The sequence below is a fragment of the Rhinolophus ferrumequinum genome, chromosome 4 (genome assembly GCF_004115265.2).
Source record: "Rhinolophus ferrumequinum isolate MPI-CBG mRhiFer1 chromosome 4, mRhiFer1_v1.p, whole genome shotgun sequence".
In the NCBI taxonomy this organism is placed as follows: domain Eukaryota; kingdom Metazoa; phylum Chordata; class Mammalia; order Chiroptera; family Rhinolophidae; genus Rhinolophus; species Rhinolophus ferrumequinum.
In genome coordinates, this window is record NC_046287.1 from 56,358,686 (window position 1) to 56,384,913 (window position 26,228).

Sequence of the window (26,228 nt, forward strand, 5' to 3'; positions counted from 1 at the left end):
ATGCAAATGGACTGAGATTCCCAGAGGCTTCCTGACACAGGGCCACTTCCTTCCGCGGGTGGAGGTTCCCCCCCAGGAAGAGCCCTAAGAAACCTGGGTGCTAGATGCCCACTTCTCAGAGTGAAATCAAGTGCTCACCCTGAATGTCTAGCGTAAGGCAGGGCTAGGTGTTACTGACTGGCCCAGCAGGGTGGACCTTCACACCTGGATGTGGGTCTTCCAGAGTTGGGCTTGTGATCTAAACCATTCCTGCTGCGTAGACTCACCAGGACTGAGGGCGGGAGGGGCCCCTGTGCTGGCCTGAGGGGGACGAAGCCCAGCTGCAGTGTCCTGCACTGTGGACCATGGCAACACGAGTGGTGCTCACCCTGCTGGCCCTCACACCTGTTGCCCTTTGAGCACCAAGGGATGTGCTGACCCCTCTCCTTTCCCAAGGGACTACCCAAGGGAGCCACGTGTCATCCTTTCAGGGTCTGGGAGGGGTACAATCCCTTTGAGTGATGAAACTGAGATAACACAAAACAAACAAACAGCAAAAGACAAGTCTGCGGACCAGCTTCACACAGAAGGTGTATGTCACTCTGGGATCTCCAGCGGTCAACAGCATGGCCCAGAGCAAAGACCGGAGTCATTGGAACCCACTCACGGTGTCCTCACGTGTCACAGCAAGGGCAACCAAGTCCTTCTGAGACAAACACACCTGGCACAGAGAGTAAACTAAATTCACCTGTCGCCATCATTGCGGTGGTATTTGGCAAAAAGAGAAGCGGGTTTACAAACTCGCTGATGCGAAAAGACTTAAGGGCCCCACAGGATGCTTCGTGGGACCTTCGCCTGTTTGCCTGGCGCCTACGGGACTTTGGGTCTGAGTAGACGCTCTCAGAGCAGACTTGTCCGGTGCGGGGGTGTATCCAGAAGAACTCAGTACCCTCCTTTGGGGTAGCTCTTCTCCAATCAAACTGCAATAGTCTAAAAGGCTCAAAGGCACCAACGAATGCACAAAGAATCCCAGAAGCACACTGCACTTATTCCAGAGACTTCCATTCTTCAAAGGGACCTGCAGGCTGGCTCTCAGCACAAGGGACGGAGCCCTGGAGAGAGCTTCTGCCATGGAGGCAGGGTCCCACAAGGCGGGCTAACTGCTGAATGCGGCCAAACCTCAAGATGCGCCCATGCTGCCCACAGTCACCCAACACCCAGGCCAGCAGAGCACCCCTCCCCTTCAAGGGGCTACTGGAATCAACAAGCCCAGCACAGGCCATGGAACCCTGCAGGAAGCCCAGTGCCTCTGGGTTGTTTTCACATGAAACTGCAGCCAGCAGAAGCGGACCTCTCTGCCTGACCCTGGTCATCAGGGGATAACACGCCAGGGCACCCACCCCCCACCCAACTGTGGTGTGAGCATCTGGACCTACTTCAGTGAACCCAGCCACAAAGATGGTCTCTAATCTGCTGTCCCCTGCGGAGAACCACAAACCAAAAGCCTGATCTGGCCACTGGATTTGAGTCTTCATGGCAATTTTAGAATATAAGGAAACTACAAAATTAAAACTTTGGTTTTTCCTTTCTTATTTATTACGGTGAAAGATTGCCCGAGAGGGAGAGATCAGATTCTAAGTACAGAGACTGTCGTGTGCTGGTTGGTTCTGCTGCAATGTCCCTTCTTCATCAGTCCTAATGTCATAAACATGAGCAAACACAGAAACGCACCAGGTCACCAGCATCCTCTCCAATTCAGAGGCCACTGCAGTGACGAGCCCTCACCTGTCCCGGATGCTCAAACTCCAGGCCCTCATTAGAGCATTTTCCTCCCCATCTAGGGCAGGTAGCGGCTGCCCAGCAGGCCTCACCGAGGGGCCTTCCCAGCCCACAGATGAAGGAAGACCGGACAGCCTGGGTGCAGGGTGTGGGAGACAGACCCCCACACGAGAGCCTAAGCCCCCATCCCAGTAGGCTCCCGGCCACATCCCCAGAGGGCCATCAACCATCTGATAAACCTGTCCCAGGTGCTGTCCTCCCACCAAAGGGGGAGGAGGACGGGGCTCACCTTTTGATGCTTTATAACTGGTGAGTGGCAGGTTTATTTATAACAGCAGCTGAGGCTCTCAGAGCACAGCCAACAGGTGTTGGAGAGGCAGCAACCCCTTCAGGAGGGGCGCCCAGTGTGAGGGGCTGTGGGGGAAAGAGGCTCTGTAGCCCCTCAGACAAGAGTGGAGCAGCCCCCAGTCCCTCACATGGGGACAAGGACCCCTCCCCACCTGCCTCCCACCTCCCAGAAAAAACACCATCACATCAAGGGGCAAAGGCTGACGAAACAGAAATTCACATTCCCCATTTTCACTGACCTTCAGCTTGACAGTGTGGCACCTGTTTTGTCACCAGAGCCACACGTGTACAGGAAAAATGAAAGCACCCGCGGGCCTCAAGATTGCTCTTCTGTCCTCCCCTTACGCCTGGCTATGATTTCCAAAGTTGACAGTTCTCAATCTCTTAAAAATACTTTTAAAAGACCATGAATAAATCAATATCTGGGTCTCCTATGGAAACAATCCATAAGACAAAGATTTATGAATGATCAATGTTTATTATAACAATATTTATGTTGACCAAAAAAAGGAAACAATTGAATGTTCAGCAATGGGAGATTCCAACAGAGTGCCGGCGGCAACACTGAGCCAGGATGTGGGGTCCAAATTGTGACACACGCTACAAAATCACCTATCACGTGTCTGGGCACACAACATGTATATAATCCATAGTCAGTGAATGATACGCACAGTTCCTTTTAGAAAGCTCTATGTTTAAAATGAAGAGTTTTATAAGGAAACTCAATTTTTTCCTATATCTATTTCTAAACATTTTTAATTATGACAGAAATACATACTCATTGTAACCAGTAACACTCCATAAGTTTAGTACATAGAAAAACTTAATTATCTTTCTCTCCCTTCAACCAGCCCCACACCTGTGAACTATAACTAATGCTGACCATTTGGTGCGGATACTTCAAGACCTTTGAACGATCTTAGAGCCAGCCATATAAGGAATAAATGTATTGATATATGGGAGGGCAGAGTTCTGAACTTGCTTACCAAAATAGGATCATACTGTATACGACTCTTCGACTAGTTTCTCTTTCCTACATGACAAGTGTATTCCTGCCTATGGATTTATCTCAGTCCTTTGTAGGAAAGCCAGTGTTTTCTGTAGGATGAAGGCACAAACACAGATGTATTCACCCAACTGCTCTCTGAAAAGTCAACCTGCCGGCACCAAGTTCAAGCTGCTGCTGCCACCTGGCAGCCCAGGGCGCAGTTCACACCCCTCCACACCAAGGCTACTTGACTCTCTGGTGGGGACAGAGCACAGCTACTCCCAGGGTGAGGGTGCAGGCCCAATACCAGAGAAATGTCGCTGCTGGGGGTCTGCACTTCCCTTCCCTGGTTAGTGATGGTGGGCCTGGTGGGACATCATGTATTTCCTCTTCTGTCGTTTCACAGCCCTTGTGCCTCTCAATGGTTCGTTTGTCCCAGTGTGTGAGCGTTCCGGGTCTACTGTGAGCAGGCTGGTCATGAATGTGTGCCACAGACATTTCCTTCAGGTCTGCCAATTGTCATTTAGTGGCTTCTGCCATACAGAAATGTTTAATGCTTATGTAATCAATTCTGCTGTCTTTTCCTCTTCAGCTTTTTCTTTGACTGATGACTTAGGAAGTTCTCCCACGTTCCAGAGGTTATTCATAATATTCTCCAAAATGTTCCTGATATTTTTGTTTTATTTTTTCACATTGTAACCTTTAATCCATATGGAATTTGTTGTATATGGTGTGGTAGGATGTAGTTCTTTTTCAACATAAACAATTAAGCCAACTCCATTTATTAAAGATATCACCTTTTCCTCAGTAAACTAAAATGCCATCTTTATCATAAATTAGGTTCCCATATATATTTTGATCTGTTTCTGTAGTCTCAATTATATGATTTGCCTATTAGAAACCTAAGAATATCCTGCTTAACACTTTAAAAAGTTGACTATATATATTAAAAGACGACATATATATAGTAAACATCTATTTAACAACTGTATCACTTTTTTTAGTCTCCAAGTTATAATCTTATGTCCCCATACTAACATATATACAAAGCAGGTACCTGGCCCTTACACTTTCTGAATAACTTTTTCTGGTTTAAAGTCTAGCTACAGCTAATAAACCAACATTGAAAATTCCACATGTATTCTTTTTCTTGTTTTTTTAATTAAAGTTTATTGTGGTGACAATAGTTAGTAAAGTTACATAGGTTTCAGAATTGTGTACAATTCTGTAATACATCATCTATGTATCACATTGTGTGTTCACCACTCAGAGTCTGTACTTCCATCATCATATATATGATCCTTTTTACCCTCATCTACTATCTCCCTCCTTCCTTACCCTGTGGTAACTACTAAACTATTATCTTTGTTTCCTTATTTGTTTGTCTTGTTCCTTTGAGGCTTTCAGTTTTACATCCCACATATCAGTGAAGTCATATGGTTCTTGACTTTTTCTGTCTGACTTATTTCGTTTAGCATAATCTCAAGATCCATCCACTTTGTCACAAATGGCACTATTTCATCTTTTCTTATGGCAGAATAATATTCCATTGTGTATATGGAAGGCAGTGTGGAGGTTCCTCAAAAAATTAAGAATAGAATTACCATATGATCCAGCAATCCTTCTCCTGGGTACATACCCAAAAAATCTGAAAACATTTATCCGTAAAGATATATGTGCTCCGATGTTCACTGCAGCTTTATTTATGGTGGCCAAGATGTGGAAATAACCAGTGTCCCTCAACAGATGATTGGATAAAGAAGATGTGCTATATATACACAGTGAAATACTATTCTGCCATGTGTATAGTTTAATTTATTGTAATTTAAATGTAAACTATCTACACCCCTCTTAAAGTACACCACTGCTGCTTGGTTAAAACACGTAACTTTATAGAAAGTTCTCTAGCCAAACTTGGCCTTGCTATACTTTTTCTGTCAGCTCTATTTGGAGTTTGGGATCTACCAGTCGTTTACCTATGAAAACTTGCTCACTTCAGTTTCATCTTGAGTTTTTATCCTTACAAAGTTGTTCCTCTTCCCCACCACTTCTATTTTTGGCCTCCAGAATCTGAGCCATTGGCTGGTCTAGACTGCTTGTAATTCAATCAAGGGGCAATTCACAATTTTCCATGAATTAAATTAAATTCATAGAAAATCCTCAGTTCTAGTTTCTACCATTATGTCTAAGAAACGTAAAGTACTTTGAGCCATCTTCTGTCAGTCCATCCTTGCCAGAACCCTGGGAGGCAGGCAGGCCCTGGATGGCAAAAGTCAGAGGGACCAGGAGGCAGAGGAATGGAAAGAATGGAGGTCAGGCCAGGCAGGGACAAAGGCTGTGAGGTTAGAGGGCAAAGGGTAGGGGTGTCAGGGGAGGTGGTGGCAAAAGGGCAAAGAGAACTTTCCAAATGTTTTGCACAGGGGCCTGAATTAGAAACAGGCAACAGCTAACTGTGTGTGTGAGTGTGTGTGTGTGTGTGTGTGTGTGTGTGTGTGTAAAATGACTGCCTAGAACATCTAAAATACAGAAAAAAATGAGGAAAAATCACACATAAGCCTAGGGCCCTAGCACAGCCCTGTATGTTTTTCTGATACTTTTTACACACTGGTGATGAGTAGATGTAACAGTTTGTACTCTGCCTTCTTATAACATGATTCCAGGGGTTTAACTTTCCATCCTCATAACCTGTTCTTTGAATGTCAGCATCGCACGTCAGCACAAAGCGTGCAAAGCTATTTCTTTGCATGCCCATGTTCGTGCCCCTCGAGACCTGGGCTCCTTTTCCCCACATTGCTGGGTCTGGAGCTGGGCCTCCCATGACCTGGACATCCACCTGGGCAGGTAGCAGGGCCTCCTCAGGGCTCCTCCAGGAGCTGCATGTGGCAGCTGCGCTTCTGGCTGAAAGGGTGTCCTGGCCACCAGCACCTGCGTCTCAGTCCTCCCCGGGAAGCTCAAAGCTCCAGGCTCAGAGGGTGAGCCGGGTCCTACAAAGGTAGAATGAACCTCGATGTCATCTGAGAGGGGCTCACATTACTGCTGAGTTTTCCAGAATGGAGCCAAGCACAGTTCTCTCCAAACCAGAGGCTTACATCCATGGCCAGGCACCCTGTCAAACTGCCCTCCTCCGTTGTCATCTCAGATCAGGTGTGAGTCTCCCACCCACTAAGCCTCAGTTTTGCCAGTACAATAGGGATAATACTGCCTGTGGAACGCCATGGTTCCTGGCACACTCACAGAGTAAGCCGTCAACAATAACAATTTTGAGCCTTTTTATTGCCACTCAACCACCCACCACCCGACAAAGAGTTTGAACAATCACTGTCATCACCATACAGCTTTTTGGTGCTCGAAAACACTAGGGAATAACAACACCTGCTGAGCGTACGTTCTGGATCAAGACTAGAGAGGTGTTGGTCTGTCGGGATACAACCTCACTCTGAAGGCTGGGATCCACAGAGCGCCGAGTCAATTGATTTCCCCCAATCACAATAACAACTATTCAGCTTGACTTACTCTAAATTGTCCCCAAACGTCTCCATCGTAAATTACAGTCTTTCCATAAATATCTGATTCCACTAAATTATCACAGTGAATAAATATTCAATGTATCAGAGAGGTATTCCACAATAACACAACTTAGAGCTAAGGAGAAGGAGGCCGCTGGGGCTGCAGCGGGCGAGGGGCTGCAGGAGAGTTAGGGCAGAGCCAGATTCAGAGCCAGATGCGGCCTCCACCTCCATATGCTTACAACCTTCAACGGGGTCAAAATCCTGAGAGTTTCCCAAGGGAAACTTTTCTGAGAAACTGTCAATTCCTGGGGTCAGACAAGAAGCAGCACAGAGCCACGCCTGACAAATGAGTTCTCAGAACCTCATCTCGGTCATGGGACGTTCAGCTGGCTTTATTTCAGTCCAAACCACTGGCACTGCGGTCTCATCTTGAGAAACATGTAAACAGCACCAAGCATCTTTTTCTTCACTCCCTTCACGTCTCTAATTCAGTCCATTTTCCTCTCCGTTCTTCCCCATCCGTCCACACTAGAACCCTGCTCACGGCTTCCCGTCTCCAACTGGTGCTAAAGGTCAGCACCAGTCTACACTCCAGTCACGTTTAAATAATCCCAAACCCAGGACAGCTCAAGATGACAAGGATAAAGCCCACCGACATTTACATGGTACAAACCTGGGCACTTTACACTCACGATCCTCCTGTTCCATTATCTCCCAAGGAGATTGGTTGTGCAGACACCGGGCAGAGAAGTGACATTACTGTTCTCTCAAAGTGCACAACTAGTCAACGTCAAAGCTAGAATTGAATCTGGGACCATCTAACTTTAAACTTGTCCTCTTGACATGGCACCCCGGTCTTGCTGAGGCCAGGCCCTCAAATCTCTAAATGCTTCCATCTCCAGTTTCCAAACTAGAGAACACGACATGTACCATGCAGGGAGGGGTACTATTTAATAAGGGAGGATTCTCCAGCTTAAGCACAGGACTAACAGATTTGAAATAAACAGGATGTTCGCGCTCAAAGCATCCTTGCAGCAGGTACCCCATAAACGTGCCCCATGTCTTAACCACCCACAGACATAGTGACAGTCCAGTCTTGCCTGCAGAAAGGGAGTTTCTGGGGTTTACCCGTGCAAAAGGCACCCTGTGTGCAATTACAATTTTTCATATTCTAACTTTGCTTTTCTATACTCCCCAAACCTTCTTCAGTGAAAATGTTTACTTTTATACACACACACACAAACACACACACACACACGGCACCCAAAAGGCTCAAAGCCAACAGTTGCTGGCAATCCTCAGGAGACAAGAGTGAGGAGCATCTGTGCCGGAGACCCTTACAGCACAAATACGAGGGGAGACCAGGGAGGGCGACATGGCAGAAGACCCCCCCATTCCACCCTCATTGCCTTACTCCTCCTCCTCTCAACCCTGGCAGAGATTAGATCCCCCACTCCCAGAGGAGGGTGCTGTGAAAGTGTGCAGGAACCCCAGTCTAGACCCATGGAATCGGGCCCTCCGTCAGTGGACCAACCACTGACGCTTTAAAGCCTCCAGGGGACTGCACTGTGCACCCAGCTGAGTACCACGGCCTGACTGGCCACCAGCGGCTTCCGTGCTGGGTTAAGTGGTCCTGCAACATGTTTTGCACATGAACACTACAGAGCGTGTCTGAGTGTGAATCTCTCACACTACAGGTCAGCCAGTCTGTCGGGGCTGGCAGCATTGGCCTGCACCCCGCACAGCATGTGACACATGCCCTCAGCCACTTCGCTCCACATGCCCCAAGGGGGCCTGGATAGGGCCTCATCCCACAGGGACACCTTCCTCTGATAACTCACAAACTGACCCCTGGTTGATGCTTGTTTGGTGACAGTAAATCCGCCCTAAAATACTGATCAGCCAAGAGGGCTGATAGGAGAGGTTCTGGCGCTGAGACTGTAAACATGGGACTTCCACCGTCAGAGCCTGCAAGACATCAGGCTGCCATGAATCACCATTCAGGGCTGCTCGAGGTGAAACAACTACAACTACAATACAGAACAGCAAATTGTTGATGCCACAAATGAGCTGTAGACAAAATCCTCGTGGGTTGCTGTCTTTAGGAGAGAAGCATCACTTCCCACACCCCACGCTCCCACGCAGAACCCAGCCTCTCCACAACACACATAAGAAGAAGGCTCAGTATTTTCAACTACATATGTGACAAACTTTCCAAAATAGCCTCTAACCACACAAGCTGGTCAAAAAACCTCAAACGTACTAACCGAGTACGTAAACCTCCATCCAAGGTCAGTAATTAGAGTTCTCCCTGATGCAATCTGAGGAAAGCCGGTACTTCTAGGGGCCTGTCAAACCCCAAATTGTGGTGGGGTAACAACACGTGACAGCAGTAATTCCAAATAGAACACGACCAACTTAAAATGCCTTCCATTTATGCTGTTGGAAGAGGTACAGGTTTCACCCTACCCTTTAATTCCAAAGGTTAAGCAGGAAGTGGGGGTTTTAGTGGAAGAAACAAAAGCATAGAGCAGACAAGCCCTTGTGTGTGGTCAGGTATGTGGCACTGTCCCACCCTGTCCTGTAAACCCTAGGCCCCACACACTCCACCGGGCATGAAAGACTGGAGCACATCGGGCAGTCTGTATGGGAAATGCCAGTACGTAATCAGACCAGCACAGATAAGGGAACAAAACCCTCCACCTACTGCTAATGGATGTTGGCATAACCCCTAAAGGGGGCTCCTGGTAAGGGGCTCCTCTCCTGAGCTTCTGCAGCTGAACTGGGCCTTCTCTCCCTGAGGGAGCTGGAACATGGCAGTGGATGAAGGATTTTCACCCAGGAAAGTAAGAACCCATCTCCTCAGAGTGAGAGCAAAGCATGTGATGAGGAGCTCTTTCCACTGACGACAATGCAGGAAGCGCTGCTGGATTCTCAGCTCAGCTATAAGGAACAGCGTGCCTTAGCCCAGGGGCCCAGGCTTCTGTGGCTTTGGGAACCCCCTGGAAACAAAGCCCACTAGGCCCTGCCCGGATTAATGATTCTGTAGGTCTGGGGTGGAACCTGAACATCTGCACATCGAACAAGTTCCCAGGTGGTGCTGTGGGTGTGGGAAACCCACCTGAGAGCCAAGTTGAGGGGAAGAATTCAAGGAGGGGATGGTGGGCATGTCAGCTTTTCCTGCCATGGCAAGACCCCTCCTCTCCCACCTCCAGACAGAACCAACAGCCTCCTCCCTTGAGGACAGCAGAGGTGAAGGGAGCCCAGGCTCTGTGCAATGGGTTTCAAAGAGGAGTCTCAGCAGGAAGGAGAACCTGTCCTCAGAGGGGGGAATGGGACATGCAAAGGGACAGGAAGGCAGGCTGGGAGGGCATAGGATAGGAGCTGGAGGGGCACAGGGAGCTGGGGGAGGCACAGAGCATGGGTGCTAAGGGGGCACAGGGAGGAACTAAGGCCAGAGGAGAGCCAGGCTCCCTTGGAGGAGGCTAGCCAGGAGCGGAGAGAGGGACAGACTGGGAAGCCTTTCCTAGGGGCGGGGGATGGATGTGATCCTGGGACAGCCCACATGAGCAACACTGGGTCACAGCCACACCAACTCCAGGACCCAGAGGCAGCTTCTTTCCCTGCTCTGCTATTCACGGGGAGAACTCATTCATGGAAGTTATCTCCTTCCTAGGACAGGCTCACACGCAGCACCTGGGGCTTCAGAGCTCCACTCCCAGTCCTGGCCCGTCCCCAGCACACTAGACACCCTAACCCAGCAGTCGTGGCTTGGGGTCTTCCCGGCACAGCCCCACACATTTGCCAAGCATTCAGGGACAACCTGACATGTCACTTGGACAGACAGACAGCACATTACTTGTGACTGCAGAGCAGTGGCAAGGAACAAAAGAAACATCCAATAAATAGATTTGAAAGGTAATGCAGATCCCTGCTAACCCCATCTGGAATAACCAAGTTGCAAATTGACAAATTTCTATAAAAGAGGGAAACATGCTAATGAGAAAACCAGATTGGTAGCCTTTGTTACCCAAATTTCAAGAAGGTGAAACAGTTTCTATGTATTACAGATTTGTTAGCTTGCACAACATTCCTTAATGTACTCCACAACCCATTTTCAGGCGATTACAATGCACTGAGCAGGCACCATGTCTGGGGCTGGGGCCGGGGCCACCTGAACGACGCGTTGTGCTGACGTTTGTTGTGATATTAGAAAGCCAAACCACAAATTTATCTGCGAAGCTTAAAATGAATTTCCTCTTGTCATGTGCTAACTTTCTATTCTGGATTTCCTGGGGTTTCCTTTATTAGACTTGAGTCCAAAACTGTCTTGGAAAGGACTCTGTGTCATCTCGGCCTTGCACACATGGGGGGGGGGGGCGGTGAGGAGAAAGGGGTGGGAGGATGGGAATGGAATGAGGTAATCACCAATCGCTCGTGGCCAGGAGGAGACAGAGAAGTAAGCATGTCCTAGCTCTGGCAATATGTGAGGTCCAGCCACAAAACCTAGCCGTTCACTTGCTAAATGGAGCAAAATGAGCCAGGACCCTCATTCTACCTTTAAAAAAACAGTGCCTTATTCTTGGCTGGACTTTAAACTGCACAGGCCAAAATGAGTGGAACATGATTGTGTACTGCATTTTACTTATAAAAGCAACTTGGTTTTCTTCATCCTTCACTAATCTTTGTTTACTCTTACCCATTAATAATATGTGGTCAAGTTTTCAGTATAAACCTGAGAGGAGTTTAAACATACTCCCTCCAAAACTTGTTCGGTGTTGATTTCTCAGCAGCCCCATTTATTTCCATGTGCACAGAGAAGGCAGGCTCTCTAACTCACCAATGAAATTATCCAGAACTCCCAATTAATCCTGAGGAGGAAAGAAGGGAACTAAACTAGTATGATTCTCCTGCTCAGCTGGTATCCTTGTGCAGAAAGCACCTCGGGCACGCAGCCCAGCTCAATGAATAGGTCACTGCTACAGGAAGCAGAGGGCAAGGCCTAGCCACTTACAGAAACCTCCAGCACACTGAAGGCTTCCCTTGCTAGGGGATAATCTGATCTGTAACTCAAACTTGCATCCAGTGACCTGATATTTAGAGACTTGTCACACTTTGAGAGAAGTAACAGTTTTCTCTAGTGTCTCCTGGGCATACTTAGCATAGGAATATAGTGCCTCAATGACCAGGCACCCAGTATCCAAGAAAGACAGCTGGGGGTTAGAGCAATTATAGCCCCACCTACCTGTGCAAGGCAGCTCAGCACACAAAAGCAATGCTTGTGTTTTAGTGTCTGTGTTGGGGGCTTTGGGGAGCCCTGTGTGCTCTAAGTACAGGCTCATCACAAGATAACTTCTTATAGTTTCTAAAATAGTTCATTGATTCATTAATACCCACTTCCTGTCAAAAGAGCCTTGTGCCATAGAGATAAAACCATAGAATGATCCAGAAAAAAATTTACAGAATTCAAAACAACATGCTAAAGAATTTCAATTGTTACCTAAAGTCCAAATGAGATGGTGTGGCCCGCTGTTTTTCCAGTTTCTTCCATAACACATGCAGCTTTGTCTGAATTTTTTTAGCTACACTAAATGCTTTGTGACTAGCCCAGGAGTCAGAAACACCTCCTATTTCCTACTTCTATTGCATTCCACAGGAAAACACAGCTTCCTAGTTACTGTGTTGCTGCTACAGACATACCTGTCCCTGCAAAATGGCGATTTATATGTGTGATTATACTTCTTGGTTAATATTTTACTTTTCAAGCCATAAACAGCATGCTTAAAGAAGAAGCAAGACGCTCTCTATGAAGAGAACACACGGGCTCGGAAGCAGATGACAAGCTGTCAAGCTGGCGACATCCTGGGATCCCCTTGGAGGGCAACCTGATGAATCAAGCTGGGTCCCTGAGTGAGGCCTGCTCCCCCAGCCCATGTCCAAAAGGCTGTATTTTACCTGAAGGTAATTTACAACTATGAAACATACACATAAACATAAACATACAAAATAGTGTCCTGCAGACCCTAGCCCTCCTTACTTCTGCTTTCCATGGAAAATGTCACATTTCAAGGGACCCAAGAAGCCTCTGTTGTAAGACAACCATTGTTACCTGCCACTAAGAAAGGGGAAACAATGACTCAGGGCTTGTCAGCGGCATCCCTTCTTCAGAGCTGTTCAAACGTGGGGAAATTGCACTTAAGAATAGACAATGAGCATTTGAGATCTTGCTCCCTGGCACTATCTCGTCAGTTTGCCGCAAATAAATTCTTATAAAAATTCTTAAAACAAAAAACAACAGATGAAACCCTTAGAATAGGTAAAACAGTGAGTTAATGTTTAATTTACTTCTAATGACAAAAGTGCTGCTCTTATTCCGCGGGGGCCACTTTATGTAATTAAAAATTAATTCTGCTTATATAGTTTGTTATTTCTGAGCATTCTCTGGTTTGGAAAATACATTGTATGCAGTGTGTGTTTGTGCATTCCTGGGAGAATAGGAAGAGCAGCTTAGAGCCATGTCAATCTGCCTGAGTACAAAGGAGCGCGCGTCTCCGTAAGACCCAGTTACTATTCCCAGACATACATGACTATGTCAGTAAGTTTGTCTTGTTTATCCTTTAGGCTGTAACACATTGGAAGGCAAGGCCTACATTGTCTTTGTGCCCTTTTTAATCCCTAGTTTATGGTTCTACAGGTCCACGTGCAGCATGTGATGGTGGCATCCAACTAGGGGAAACACAGTGGTAATCGTCTGAGTCCCCTGGGGCTGGCTTCAGCTAATGGTCAGCCCGTGTGATTTGGAATCCTTTTTAGCAGGAGAAGAGCTTTTGAAAACGAACTTTTCCCAACTATATTTGCGATTAACGCCGCAAGTCAATCGCAAGTTCCTGCCATTGCTTTGTGGCGACCCTCAACAGTCATCTGCGCGTCTTACACTGACTTCTGAATGCGACACTATCCTGGCCCACCCCCAACCTTAACACACAAAATCTACACGTTTACACGACCCACAATTTACACTTCCCCAATTAGATGCATATAAAAATTTCCCAAATAGTTCTGAAATACTGTATTTAAAAAACAATGCCATCATCACTTTTAGGCCATGGTGATACTAAAGTCTGGACTAGCTTCTACAGCATGAGGCAGAGCTTTGGAGATCCATGTGCCCAGGTGACTATTCGCCACTCCGTGATAGATTAGTGACCCAGCGAGGCCATTACCTGACCCTCTTCACTGAAAATTAGCACATACATCCTACTTTAAAAACACCAACATTCTTATATTCACAAAACTGGCAGATTCTAGTGCAGTGACCAATAGGAAAGCTGAGCAGAGCCAGGGAGAGGGTAGTAGTAGTACCACCGCTCAGGTGTTCCAGAAAAAAAATAGGAGACACAGAACTAAATCGTTACTGATTACAGTGAATAATGATCAGGTGAAAAAGGAATATAAGGCCATTCTACTCCAGGGGCTGCAACACTCTGCCTGCTCCGTCCTCTTCCCTCCTGACTATCCTCCTCAGCTCCCTGACAAAACCGCCTGCTTGTCCAAGAAGGGTACAAGGAAGAGAGAGAAAGGCTGCCCTGAACAGAACACTGGAATATACCCTTTATGAAACAAAATACATAGAAAATCAAGATACTGAGCAAAAACGTAATGACAAGTGGTTTTTCTCTTTTCACGCGACCCTTTATTTCCAGTCAGGACATGTATAAACACATTCTTGAGTCCAAATACTGAGAAACTCTTTCTCCAAATACTTGACACAGAGCTGAGCGGAGCAGGAAATGATGAACAGAGAAAGGAATGCCACAGATTCAAGATGGACGGAGCCAGCTGGGGGGGCTCCGGAAGCCGCACAAGGTCTTCTGACCATAACTTCCCATGATTTCTTAAGGAGTCATCACCATGTAACTGCAACAGCAAGGGAACAATTGAGCCACTTGTAGCCCACCCAGCTCTGAGGGAATCCCACCAGGCAAGGCCTCCCCCTTTCCAGGGAGGCATCAGCCATCTGGGGCTGCCAAACTGGGGGGGTCTCACAGAAGCAAGCTAGTTAGTTCCTAGGGTTTACGCCAATAAAGCCTGATATGAAAAACAACGCATATACAAACTTCCTCTGAGTCTGCCTCAAATTAACAAGTGGAAGGAACTTCTCATCAAAACCTACAGAATCATCCAAGGATCGCCTTCCCTTTACTGTCACCTGACCAAGTTCCCCTGCAAGGAGCAGACTTCCAAGAGGGAAGGGCCACTGGTCACGCCTAACGGACTACAGCTCACATACCAATGTTTGCAGTGGTTTCCTTTTCACATTTTCCCTAGAATAACATCCCTCTCACTTGAATTCCAGTATATTCTCCTGAGCATCACAGCCCAGCCCAGCCCAGGGTCGTTGGAGCTGGTCAAAGACTGGGAACTCCCACCTGACTGCAGCCAACAGAGAAAACAGGCCAGAAACAAATAGAAAAACCCCAAGTTGTGGGCCGGCCTAAAAAGTGAAATGTTTCTGACACAAACATAAAATATTAAAAAATCAAAAATAATTACAGAAAAAGTCCTCAAATCGTAGAAAGTGGAAAGGCAGGTGTCACAGCAGCGAGGTCCCAGGGCAGGCAGTAGGGGCCTCACCAAGCAGAGCTCGGGCCTCTCAGACTGCAGGTGTTGCCAAACACACACCCACAGACCCCCTGGGGATCAGGCCCACAGGAGCCTCGTGACTAGCTGCAGTGTCTCTTGCAGCCTCTGCCATGTAGGACAGATGAAACAAGATTAAGGCTTTCTTGAGAAACAGGACCATTTTTAAACTCCACACACCTTACTCTGAGACCCAAGGCCGGTTCCCTGGTGTCAGGAATCTCAGCAACCGGGAAACAGCCAGCAGCAGCCACTGTGAGCCTCCCTTACGCTTCCATCCCACCAGCACATGGGCACACAGCGTTGTGCATCTCTACCCGAGACAGGCCCCTGAGCCTGTGTGCATGTGTGGGTGTGGGTGTGTGTGCATGGGTGTGTGCACATGTGTGTTTGCCCATGCCTGTGTGCACACCTGCCTGTGTGCATATGTGTGTGTACACATGTGTGCCCCGTGTGTATGTGCATGTGTGCACATGTGCCTTGTGCACCCGTGTGTGCTGATGTGCACGTTTGTGTATGTGTGTGCATCTGTGTGTGTACCTACGTGTGTACTGTGTGCATGTGCTTATGTGTGTGTGGACAGCAAGAGGAGACTGAGTAAGAAAGTAAAGATGAATGACCCTCTCCATCAACTAAACCCTCTGCCTCACAGGGTGCAGCCCGGAGTGGAGACCTTGAACACTTCGATCCTGTGAGCCCTGACCAACTCCTGGACATACTGCATGTGGGTGGTGTGTATTTTCCATGTGAACATCATACAGGAAGAGTTTACTGCCCTTGAAACTCACCCCTATAAGGTAGATAAAATACATACTTGTTTGATCTTAAGGTGAAAACCATTTATGGCAGTTGGCCCCAGGACAGGCCAGCAGGGCCTCCTGAGAAGGCTGAGCTTGCCGGCCCAGCCCCCAGTGATCTGGAATTCCCCAGCCCAACCCCCCTCCATGGGAAAACCAGCCGGTCACAGCATCCCACCCAGACCTCTGAACAAGAAGCCAGCTTGGCCAGGTCCCCTGGGGTCTACACACTGATAGAGTTTCCGGGACTAGTTTATATTCCTGGATCTCTGCTAATAGCCCTATACCACGGTCTTATCCCAGCCTTGGAAAGCCCCAATTTAGCTGGGCCAACATAAGCAGATGCCCAAAGGCTTGGCAGCCTGGGACTGAACCACCCTCCTGAATGCCCGAGTTTAAATGCCCCACGCCAACCCTTCTCGCCTGCCCCGCTGAAGACCCTCCATTTGAAGCACAGTCTCAGGTGAAGTTGCTCAGGCCTTCCAGGCAGCTCAAGACACTCAGCTGGGAAGTGGGTCAGCAGGCTCTAACCCCCGGCTGCCCTTGCCTCCCCAGGACCACAGGTTCATGTGAAGGTGTCGCTCTACTAAGTCCCATAAATGCTCATTTCAAGATTCACTAAGAAGGAGAAGGCCTCGGGTGGGAAGCTAGCTATCTCCTGTTTGAGGAAGTGATTTGATACACACCCAAGCAGCAGGCTGTTCCTCGCTAACCACAGAAGCGCCTGAGCCTGGGTAATTACAAGTTCATCACAGAATAACTTAGGCAGTCACAAACTCTCTTGCTGTGTGACTCGGGATGTACCCTGCATCGCATCTGTACAAGAGTCTGAGGGGACAACGTCCTACAGGAGCCATCTCTGTTTCACTCAGGATGTCCACGGCTCCCTGGGCAATGGCTGATCTGGCGGAGTGAAAATGGACAAAGCACACAAAAATCAAACAAACTGGCCATTCTGGTACCTCCCAGAAGTGGATTTAGAACCAAAAGGAGAAACCACAAGAGCAAAAAAGGAAAACGAAACCTTTTTCCTCAGAAGAAAATAACACACACGGACAGACACACAACAAAGCTAAAGAGAAGATTTCAGGGCATGTGTAGCATCCACAACTATTTAAAAGGCTTGACTGTGTGCGGCTCACTGGGGCTTACTCTGTGTGGCTTCTTATAATGGACATGACAAGGAAAGAAACCAGCCCTGACTCCCGTGTCCTGCACACAGATCACAGCCACTTGGACCCACCCTGTAACTTACGAAACTATGAGTCCAAAAACAAATCTCCAGAAAGACACACTAATACTTAGCACCCTCAACTCTGTTAAATGTCCTGAAGAACCCAGAAGCCTGAGCCCAATCCCAGAATCTGTCAGTCCCCGAGGCCGGCAAAGGGAACGACGGCTCTCGGGAAAGGCCTGGTGACATGGGCCTGCTGCCGAAGGAGGCACCAGCGTGCACTTGCGGCAGCTGAGCAGAAAGCACTGAGCTTCCCGTGCACAGGGAGTGTCATCGGCTGGTTAGGAAAGAACCTCCGACACGAGTCTCCGGGCTCTGAGTCACCCTGAGTCTAAGAAAGACACAGCGACTTTGTTTACCTTTGGATTGTATCCCATTGGCAACTGGGGGCCAAAATAGAACAATTCTTTACATTTTGGATATTATTCCGATAACAGGAACAGAAACAATGTGAAGAGGAAAACACAGGCACAAGAGTCATTCATTCCTCGACCGACTGAGGACTGCAGAGCACTGTGTTCTGTCTCTAGAAAAGGTTCTGATTAACAGGGGAACCCTCAGTGCGGCTTCCAACCTCCCAGCCCTCCTAGGAGCACGCTGACCTGCACAGCGTGTTCCAGATGTTGGAGATGCAGCTCTTACCAACTGTGCTCGTATACCAGGGTGCTGACTGACCCCGGTGTGGGGCTCAAGCTTACTCAAAAGCTGAAACAAACAATGCCAGATTTCAGGACAGATACAGCTACAGCCCCGGGGGAATCCAGCCCTGCGTGCAGAAACATGACTAGTATTTTCAGACTCATAGAACAAGGAATCACTGTATTTGATCCCACGGTCATCTTGAGGATCCATCATTTCCATGAAAAATATAATAAAAACACTCAAACCAAAAGCTCCCCAGACACTCTGATCCCTGGGTGAGCCTTGAGTTTGACCCAACAACCCTCATGTGAGAACCATTTCCTGGGTTCCAGCCTGGAGCGAGTTGGGAAGCCAAGAATTATGAGACGCTCATCTCTAAGGATGATCATGGGACTTGCATTTATACCCAAGTTTGAATGTGTTAACTGTTAGTTTTGGAAGCTGCCCCTCACATTTAAAGAAAAGCACTGGGTCATCTGCTGTGGATGACATGACTTGAAGTTCCCTTTCACCCATGTCAGAGTTTCCTGGACGCAGCAGCTGCAGTGCCCACCCAGCTCTGCATGTCTGAGCAGGTTCAATGCCCCTCTCACAAGCCAAACCCGTGCCCCTCTGCTCCGACAGCTTCTCTGTGCTCCAGCTTGTTCTTCACTCATTGCTGGACTCCGAAGGCAGCCCCACTCCCATCTCTCCCACACTTTTCCTGCACAGGCGAGCCTTTTGCCATCCAAATAAATCATTGTATCTTTCTGGGCAGTGGTTCCTCTACAGAATGTTGTTCTTTCCATTTCTAAAGTTGTGTTTTAAATCCTCCATTTACCTATCTATATACAAATTTCACATACATGCATAATAGTATTGTCTTTGCTTTTTCAAAACAGACCCTTCATTTCTTCTTACTTGCTTCCCGCTTCCTACAGAAGCGTTTCCACATCCCCACACAGGGAGTCCGACTGACGGGCTTATGTAGGTTTTTCTTTCCACGTGTGCACACATTTATCTGGGTTTTATTATTCTTTAAGGGGATGATCTGAGACAGACGTTCTGCACTTTGCTTTTCTTTCTAGTCCTACCCCACGGACCTTCCTGCACGTCACGTGGCCTGGCCTGGCTCTCATTCCCCTGAAATCTGTATAATATTCCATGCTGTGGAAGCACCATAATATCATCACCATAATATAATCACCCTTTCAGTTGGCATTTACTTTGTTCTGTGTTCATTTAACTCCTCACTGTGGTAGTGCTGCAATGAACATTCCTGTACATCTCTAACGACTGGTCCAAGTTAGAACATGTGGTCATGCTGCAAGCTCCTCCTTTCCTGTGCTGAGTACAGATCCCCACCCTGACATAGGATGTAGAACACTAGACAACCACTGAGGACCCCCAGCTCAAGTGCCGTGATCTTACATCTGCTCTCTCACGTCAGACCCTCGAGGGGTGACCAGCACCTGCAGGACGTGATGTCCAAGTCCCCACAAAGCCTGTCTATGTGCTCCACTCTACCCACCCAAACACTAGAGGTCCATCTGCACGTCTCACTGGTCACTCCAGCCAATCATTGCTGTGTATCCCCCACCCCTGACCCCCGCTTCGTCCATTGCCCAGCTCTGCATTACGACACCCCCCTTCTCCAAACTCTTCACAGCAGGTTCAAGGTTGCTTTTCCAGGAAGCCTGACTTCACCCACGACACACTAGTGCAACTGTCTCTTCCTGATGGATTTGTCCAGTGGGAACTAATTTGTTACAAAATTAACATAACAAATAGCTTTAAATTGTACTAGCAGAACACCTATCAACAAAGATCTGAATAGTGGAAGTGCCTCTGTGCACCCCAGCTCATTAAGCTCCACAAAAAAGGTCTTAACTCTCCACTTTGACAAGGACAAAAACTGAGGCAGAGAGAACTTAGATTTGTCTGAAGTTTCAGAATTAGCAAGAAACATGGCCGTGACTCAGGCTTGAGTCTCCAATTCCAAGTGTGGTTATTTACATCCTCCTCTCCTCAGCTGTCTCTCAGGGGCTCTTGTCCCCACAGCAGGCTGACGGCTCCAAGAGTGACCACAGCAGTCTGACCATCTTCAAGGTCGCTTGGAAGCAGGAAGTTCGATTTGCAACCCTCACTTCTCAGGCGTTAGCAGCTACCACTTTTGGTTGTTCCCAGTGATTGTATCCATCTCCTTTCTAAACATGTGCACAACTTACGACTAAGATATGATGCGCCCATATTCTCATTCCCCAAGTACCTTTACGAAGGTGTGAGTGTTTATGCACTCAAATGTCTCACTAGTTTCAGAGAATTCTCAACGTTTTCTACAAAATGCCATATCCCAGCCAAGTGATTGTCCACAGGGCCACCTCAGGAGCCCACCCTCTGCTTACCTACCCAACACCATTTCCTCATGTACCAGGGGGGCCATATGCCGGTGGCCCTGCTCAAAGAATCATTTCTGGATTTCTGCATTCTGTTCAAGACGGCATCTTCACGATGTCTCTCCTCTCCAACTCCCACCTCGGCACTCCCTGGTCAGGAACTGCAGCGTCGCAGAGTAACAAAGCCCCGCTGTCCACCCATAGGAGCCAATAGCCCATTCCCTCCCCATCATGAAAACTGACCACCCCTTGTCCCTAAAAGCAGCCCCTTGTCTCTTTCCCATCCCTTCACAACGATCAACATCACCACCCCCATTTGAATCCAAGATCATGAAGAAAGAAAAGACAGACAGTATTAAGTGGTGAGCAGAATAAGAATGTTGGCCTTACACAAACGTGCTTTCCAATCCCAGTTCTGCTCTTACAGGTGGGGTGATTTGGGGCAGGTTATTTCATAAGTTCTATGAGCCCCCCTTCCTCAATGTCAATGGCATGGAATTGACATTTAAGGTAAAATTAAAATAAGATAATGGATATAAACTAGATACTTAAAGTCTGTATCCCTCTCCACCCCCACACACACACGCACAGCAAACCCATACCCCCCCCTCCCAGGCAAAACCTGGGACTGCGGCTGAAATCACCCTTGGCCCCGAGCCCGGCTGCTCCCCAGGCACAGCCCCGTTTTGCTCATTAGTCCTTAGGGGTTAAAAATAGCACAGGCAGCTAGCTGAGCTCGGTTAATAAAATATCCAGGTTAATTTTAGCATCAAAAAGCTCAAGAGAATATAAATCCCTGATGCCATGAACCACGTGTGGCCAGCACGGCTCCTCCTTACACTGTCAAATAACCTGCCCAAAGTCACCCAGCCTGTAAGAGCGGAACTTATACACACACAGAAGCTAATGTAATTTATATCACTCCCTTAAATTCACAAAATATGTTCGCTAATTGAGAAAACAACTTCTTCGCCCTGTAAAGACTCTACTACTAACAACAACATTTTAGCTTACCAAGCAGGACCACCACCTCATCTGATCCTTATAGGACCCTGTTAAGGGGCACATACTGTTTCCCATGAAGGAAATCAGGTTAAATATAACACTTTTAGCAGAGTGGACCTAGAACCCTGAGCTCCCAACCCGTGGTCTGGGCTTTTTCACTATGCCCCCCTTCTCGCCAGAGAAGGGAGGCACAGACTAGGGACCCTCCACCACCATTCCCTGTTCTCCTTTCACTTGGCACCCTGCCAGGGACCTCCTGCTTCTGGGATTCTGTTTGCATCTAGGTGGGGGGAGGAGAGAGGCGGAAGGAGGGCCACACATAGGGCCACATTTTGCTGAATGGGAGGAACTGTCAGTTCCAATGTGCTTGTGCTGGACCCAGACTGTCATCGCCCTTCTTGGTGGACACGCTCTAATCTTACAGAGAAGGAACATGAGAGCTTGCTCTGAGTCCAGTTAGCACACGAGAAGCGGCTCCAAGGAGAAGGAAGGGAGAGATGGGGTCAGAGGAAGGCCTGCAGCAAGGAACACAGGCCAACACACCAAATAGATCCAAACTGCACCCTCAGACCCAGGATGAAAATCATTAACAGAGCAAGAGGGCTTTTCTCACTCTGAAGTGCAAGCCTAGGCTATTTTTTAGCTTAAGAGAAATGCCTTTGTATATTGCTCTTAATTGAACACTTTTATTGAGATAAGATGGACACTTAAAAATGAGTAGTAACTATTATGGAAAAAAGAAAAAGATCCCACAATGCCTAAAGGAGTGTTAAGTCCAAAATAACACTGCCCAGCAGAAGTGCTTTCCTTGTGGGTTCTTCCCCCAATCAGCGCCTACAAATCTTCCAGTTGCTTCCTTTCCAGCTCTAAGTCCTGACTCATGGAAAGTCAAAAGAACACACTTCCTCAAATAGCCATCTCATAGGAAGTGTATTCAGTCTTACATGACATGAAATACTGGTGTAAAACCAGTAATAACTGGTAGACAATGTTTAAGATTTTTAAGTGTCCAGAAGAACCCTTAAAAATAACTCTGTGATATTTAAGTAGGGAAAACAACAGGTCCTTCAAGACAAGGACTCAAAATACTTACAATAAAAATACCTCCCTTCTATTTGTCACTTTCTTATGCATTATCTCATCAGCAAAAGGTGGAAGAAAAAAGAAAGCGGAGGAGGAAAAAAGGAAGGGATTCTTCCCATTTTCCCCAACTTTAGCCTCTCAATGATACCCACTACCATCACACTTCCCAAAACTATTTAAGAACTAAAAGGCCAAGGCTCCCACACCTAATAAACTCTTCATCTCCCCCTCCCCAAAATGTTCTGCCTTTTTTCTTAGCAACAGCAGTGACATTGCTTACTGGTATAACTTTGGGGAGAATTTTTCATTTTGTCTTTTCCTAGGACTGAGGGGGCGGGTATAATGTAAGTCTGAACAACACTGTCTTATAAGCTCCCACCGGATGCAGTAGACTATAATAGCCTGCATTTTGCAAATGGGAAAATGAGGCTATGAAAGGGGAGGACACTTGCCCTGGGTCATCCAGCAGGCCAACAACAGACATGGGGCATGCAGCCAGCTAGCCTGGAAATAAGGCTCAGAGATGAATGGACGGCTTGGCCAGTGTCTCCGAACAAGGAGAGGCGAGTGTGCATGTGACCGGGTGTGCAGTGACTCATGCACGTCTGCCCCTCCTCCAACTATTATACACTCACACAAGCGAACGTAACTTATTGCATCCCTCCTCATCAAGGCCTTCAAGATCAGGGCATTCAGGCAAGTCAGAGCCAAGACCGGCCACGAACAGAGGGCAAAGGAAAGAATCAGCGTACCACCTACCATACTTGGCATCATGGTCATCCGGTTCTACTAACAGGTTTTCCCTCAAGTTAAATGAGACTAAGCACCAAACCAGCCTGCCCACAGTGCATCTTCCAGTTCTCCAGCCCACGCTCAGACACAGGAGGATGCCCTGTCTGTGCCACGTGTAGGCCCTAGCTCCCTCCTGCACACCCCCCAATACAAAGGCGGGACGCCTCTCCAGCCTACCACTGTAGGTGAAAACCCCCTGACAGGAGAGAATACAGGAGCTTCTCAGAGATCGAACCATGTCCAGTAAGTTGGACGGCTGGCGCACAGGCATTTCTGCTTCACTGCTATAGCCCCCAAATGTAGGAGGGAGGTGGGGAGGCTTCCAAAGGTTCTAACAATACCCAGACCCCACGTGGGGTTAGACACGGCAGATGTTTCAGTCACTGCACTAATCCTCAGCAGAGGCGGGTGTTTCTCTCACTTGTTTAAAGCGAAGCACACTTTAGGAGAGAATACCTAACCAAGCAGCGTCTTCTCACCCCCTTCCTTCCACACGAGATCCCTCCGTGTTGGGGCCCGGAACCCTCCCGCCAGCATGCACTGACAGGCCAGCATGGCTGCTCTCCTAGACCATCGGGTATCTCCCTGCCCTACCGTTTCACGTACTATGCCATCCTGGAAAGAAATCAATGCTCTCTGCCTAACAAACCACCATGCCTGAACCCTCCTTGAGTACAGTCTCAGACAGCCTGGCTGTGCTGGGTCTGGACCACACAGTCCCTAGACCCTTTCCTGCCTGCTGCACCCAGAAGCCTGACACACTCCGCCACAGCCACACTGCCACTCCAATGTTACCCTCCTGTTCCCTTGATTAAGCAATCTCCTCAAATCCTCCAGGGTGACATCTGCCACACAACTGGACCCAGGCATTGGGTTAGGGTTCTTGGCTGAGGAGACCCTAACAGAGGCACTTTTCCCTGCCCTCACTTCAGGTGGAATCTCTCAGTATGAAAGTGCAACAGATTTCAACCAAGTAAACAAGAGAAACCCCCCATCTCCAGACAGACTCCAAGGCTGAAGTGCTGTCATATCCTATCCGCAGTACTTCTGAGCCAAATATCAACAGCATCTCAGCGATGATCCATAAACCAAAATAAAGCAGACAGGAAACAACACGCTGATTTGGGGTAGCTGGAATTCCTCAGGCAGCATCAAATGTCAGCAACAACTGACACTTCAACAGTCACTGGGTGCCTGGCTCGGTTCCCTGGAGCCCTTTTTCATGTGGGAATAGATGAGTGTGGAGCACTCCCAGAAACAGGGAGGCAAGAAGAACCCCTGAGGATGGAGATACTCTGGGTCCTCAGAAGCCTTCTCCAACGTGAACTGGCCTCTCACCCTGCACATTTATGGCATTAATGTGTAACAGTCATTCCAGGCACCGATCTTGTTTTGTTTTGCTTTTGGTTTTTTTGTTGTTGTTGTTTTTTAGTGGCGGGGGACTTGTACATCACCTTCCCAAGATAAAACAACTAGGAAAAAGCAAATCTCTCCAGATAAACCCAGGAAGTCCAGATATAGCCCTCCAGCCCACTCCAGAATCTGCATTTCATTTCCCTCCCCCAGCTCTTGAGTCCAGTAAGACAGGCAGAATCCTCCCGGGTGACACGGCCTGAATGGCAGGCCCTGGTGGCCAAAAGCTCCCTCCCGCAGCCATTTCTCAATGGAAGGTGGGGGAGGGGTGGCTCCAGTGTCTCCCTGGGCCACAGTGCGCTTCACACATTCACGCGGACATATGCACACACAAACACATTTATCTCCAGATGTGTGCACACACAGATTTATACACACACAAAAACAGACACATCCACCCACACAGACGTATGGAAACACAGGCACCAGTCAGCAGCGGGACCCGGCCCCACACCCCTGGGGGAACATGTGGAAGAGCTTACACATTCCCAGAAAAGGAAGTTTCTGGGTGCAGCAGCTGGGGGGAGATGCCCAAATGTGAGGTCGGTGCATTTGGCACCTGAAATGCACGCACCCAGAGAATCCTCACACGCACGCACGCGTTTATGCACACACAGGCACGCACACAGGCACACACTCCTAGCGGGTACGGGATCTGCGTCCTGCACCGCGCCTCCCCCAACGTAGAAGGACCCCAACCCCTGCACTGTGTCTCCAGTAACTTGGAGCTGCTCGCGGCGCAGGAGAGGTGCAGAGAGCTGCGTTCCCCGGAGCCGCGAGACCGACCATCCCCGGGAAGTGGGGAGGGGCCTCGACCCGGGAGTGCGCATCTCCAGGAGCGGATGGGGGACATGGGGGCGCCCACCCCAAGACCCGCGAAGACCCCGCCGTCCCCGCCGGCTCCCGAGAGCTCACCGATCTTGATCTTCACGCTCTGGAAAACTCGGAGCCCCTCTTCTTCCACCGCCATGCTGATCGGAATTCGCGCGCACAGCCCCGCGGAACAGCCGGAGCCGGAGCCGGAGCGGCCGCGCAGTACCCGCGCTCTGCGCCCTACCCTGCGCGGGGCTGGTCCCGGGAGCCCCCGCCCCAGGGCTCCGCCCATGCGCCCGTCCATTAGCCCTGCCCAGCTGTCCATTGGCGGAGGCTCTTAGGGGGCACGGACGTTACAGCTCCGCCCACAGAGCGACCCCCAACTACCCATTGGCTGAGGGCTAGGAGGCGGGAGCGAAACTGCTCCGCCCACAGCCCAACCCCAGTTCCCCATTGGCCGAGCCCCTGAGAGGGGCAGGGAGGGGACCGAGAAAACGGGTCTCGGGGGCTGCGGGGAGCGGCTGGGGGAGCAGCAGGAGGGTCCGGGGGTGTGGAGAAGCAGCCCGGCATGGAAGCAAAGCGCCGGGGGTACTTGGCGGGGCTGGGGGAGGAGACAGGGCGGACTGGGGAGGAGGGGATGGAGACAAGGGGCGGGGTGGGGGGGGAAGACTAGGCCAAGTGCAGTGCTGTCTGCCCTCGCTGACCCCCAGGCATTTTCAGGGTCCTTACTGACCTCATTTACTTGTCTGTCTCAAGGTCTTCTGACTTCCTCTCCACTTCCCGCCTCTCATTTATCTTCATAGGAGCCTACATCACACACACACACACACA

At 48.8% G+C, this 26,228-nt stretch overlaps 1 protein-coding gene across 1 annotated transcript in view; it reads right to left on the minus strand.

Moving 5' to 3' along the window:
* The window catches only part of RASA3 (RAS p21 protein activator 3), a 122,304-nt gene extending 96,655 nt beyond the window's left edge, over positions 1–25,649 (minus strand). Inside the window, exon 1 of the mRNA XM_033104599.1 lies at positions 25,500–25,649. Within this exon, the coding sequence (XP_032960490.1) occupies positions 25,500–25,554 (55 nt within the window). The 5' untranslated portion in view covers positions 25,555–25,649. The remainder of the gene's footprint in view (positions 1–25,499) is intronic.
* Positions 25,650–26,228: the final 579 nt, after the last annotated feature.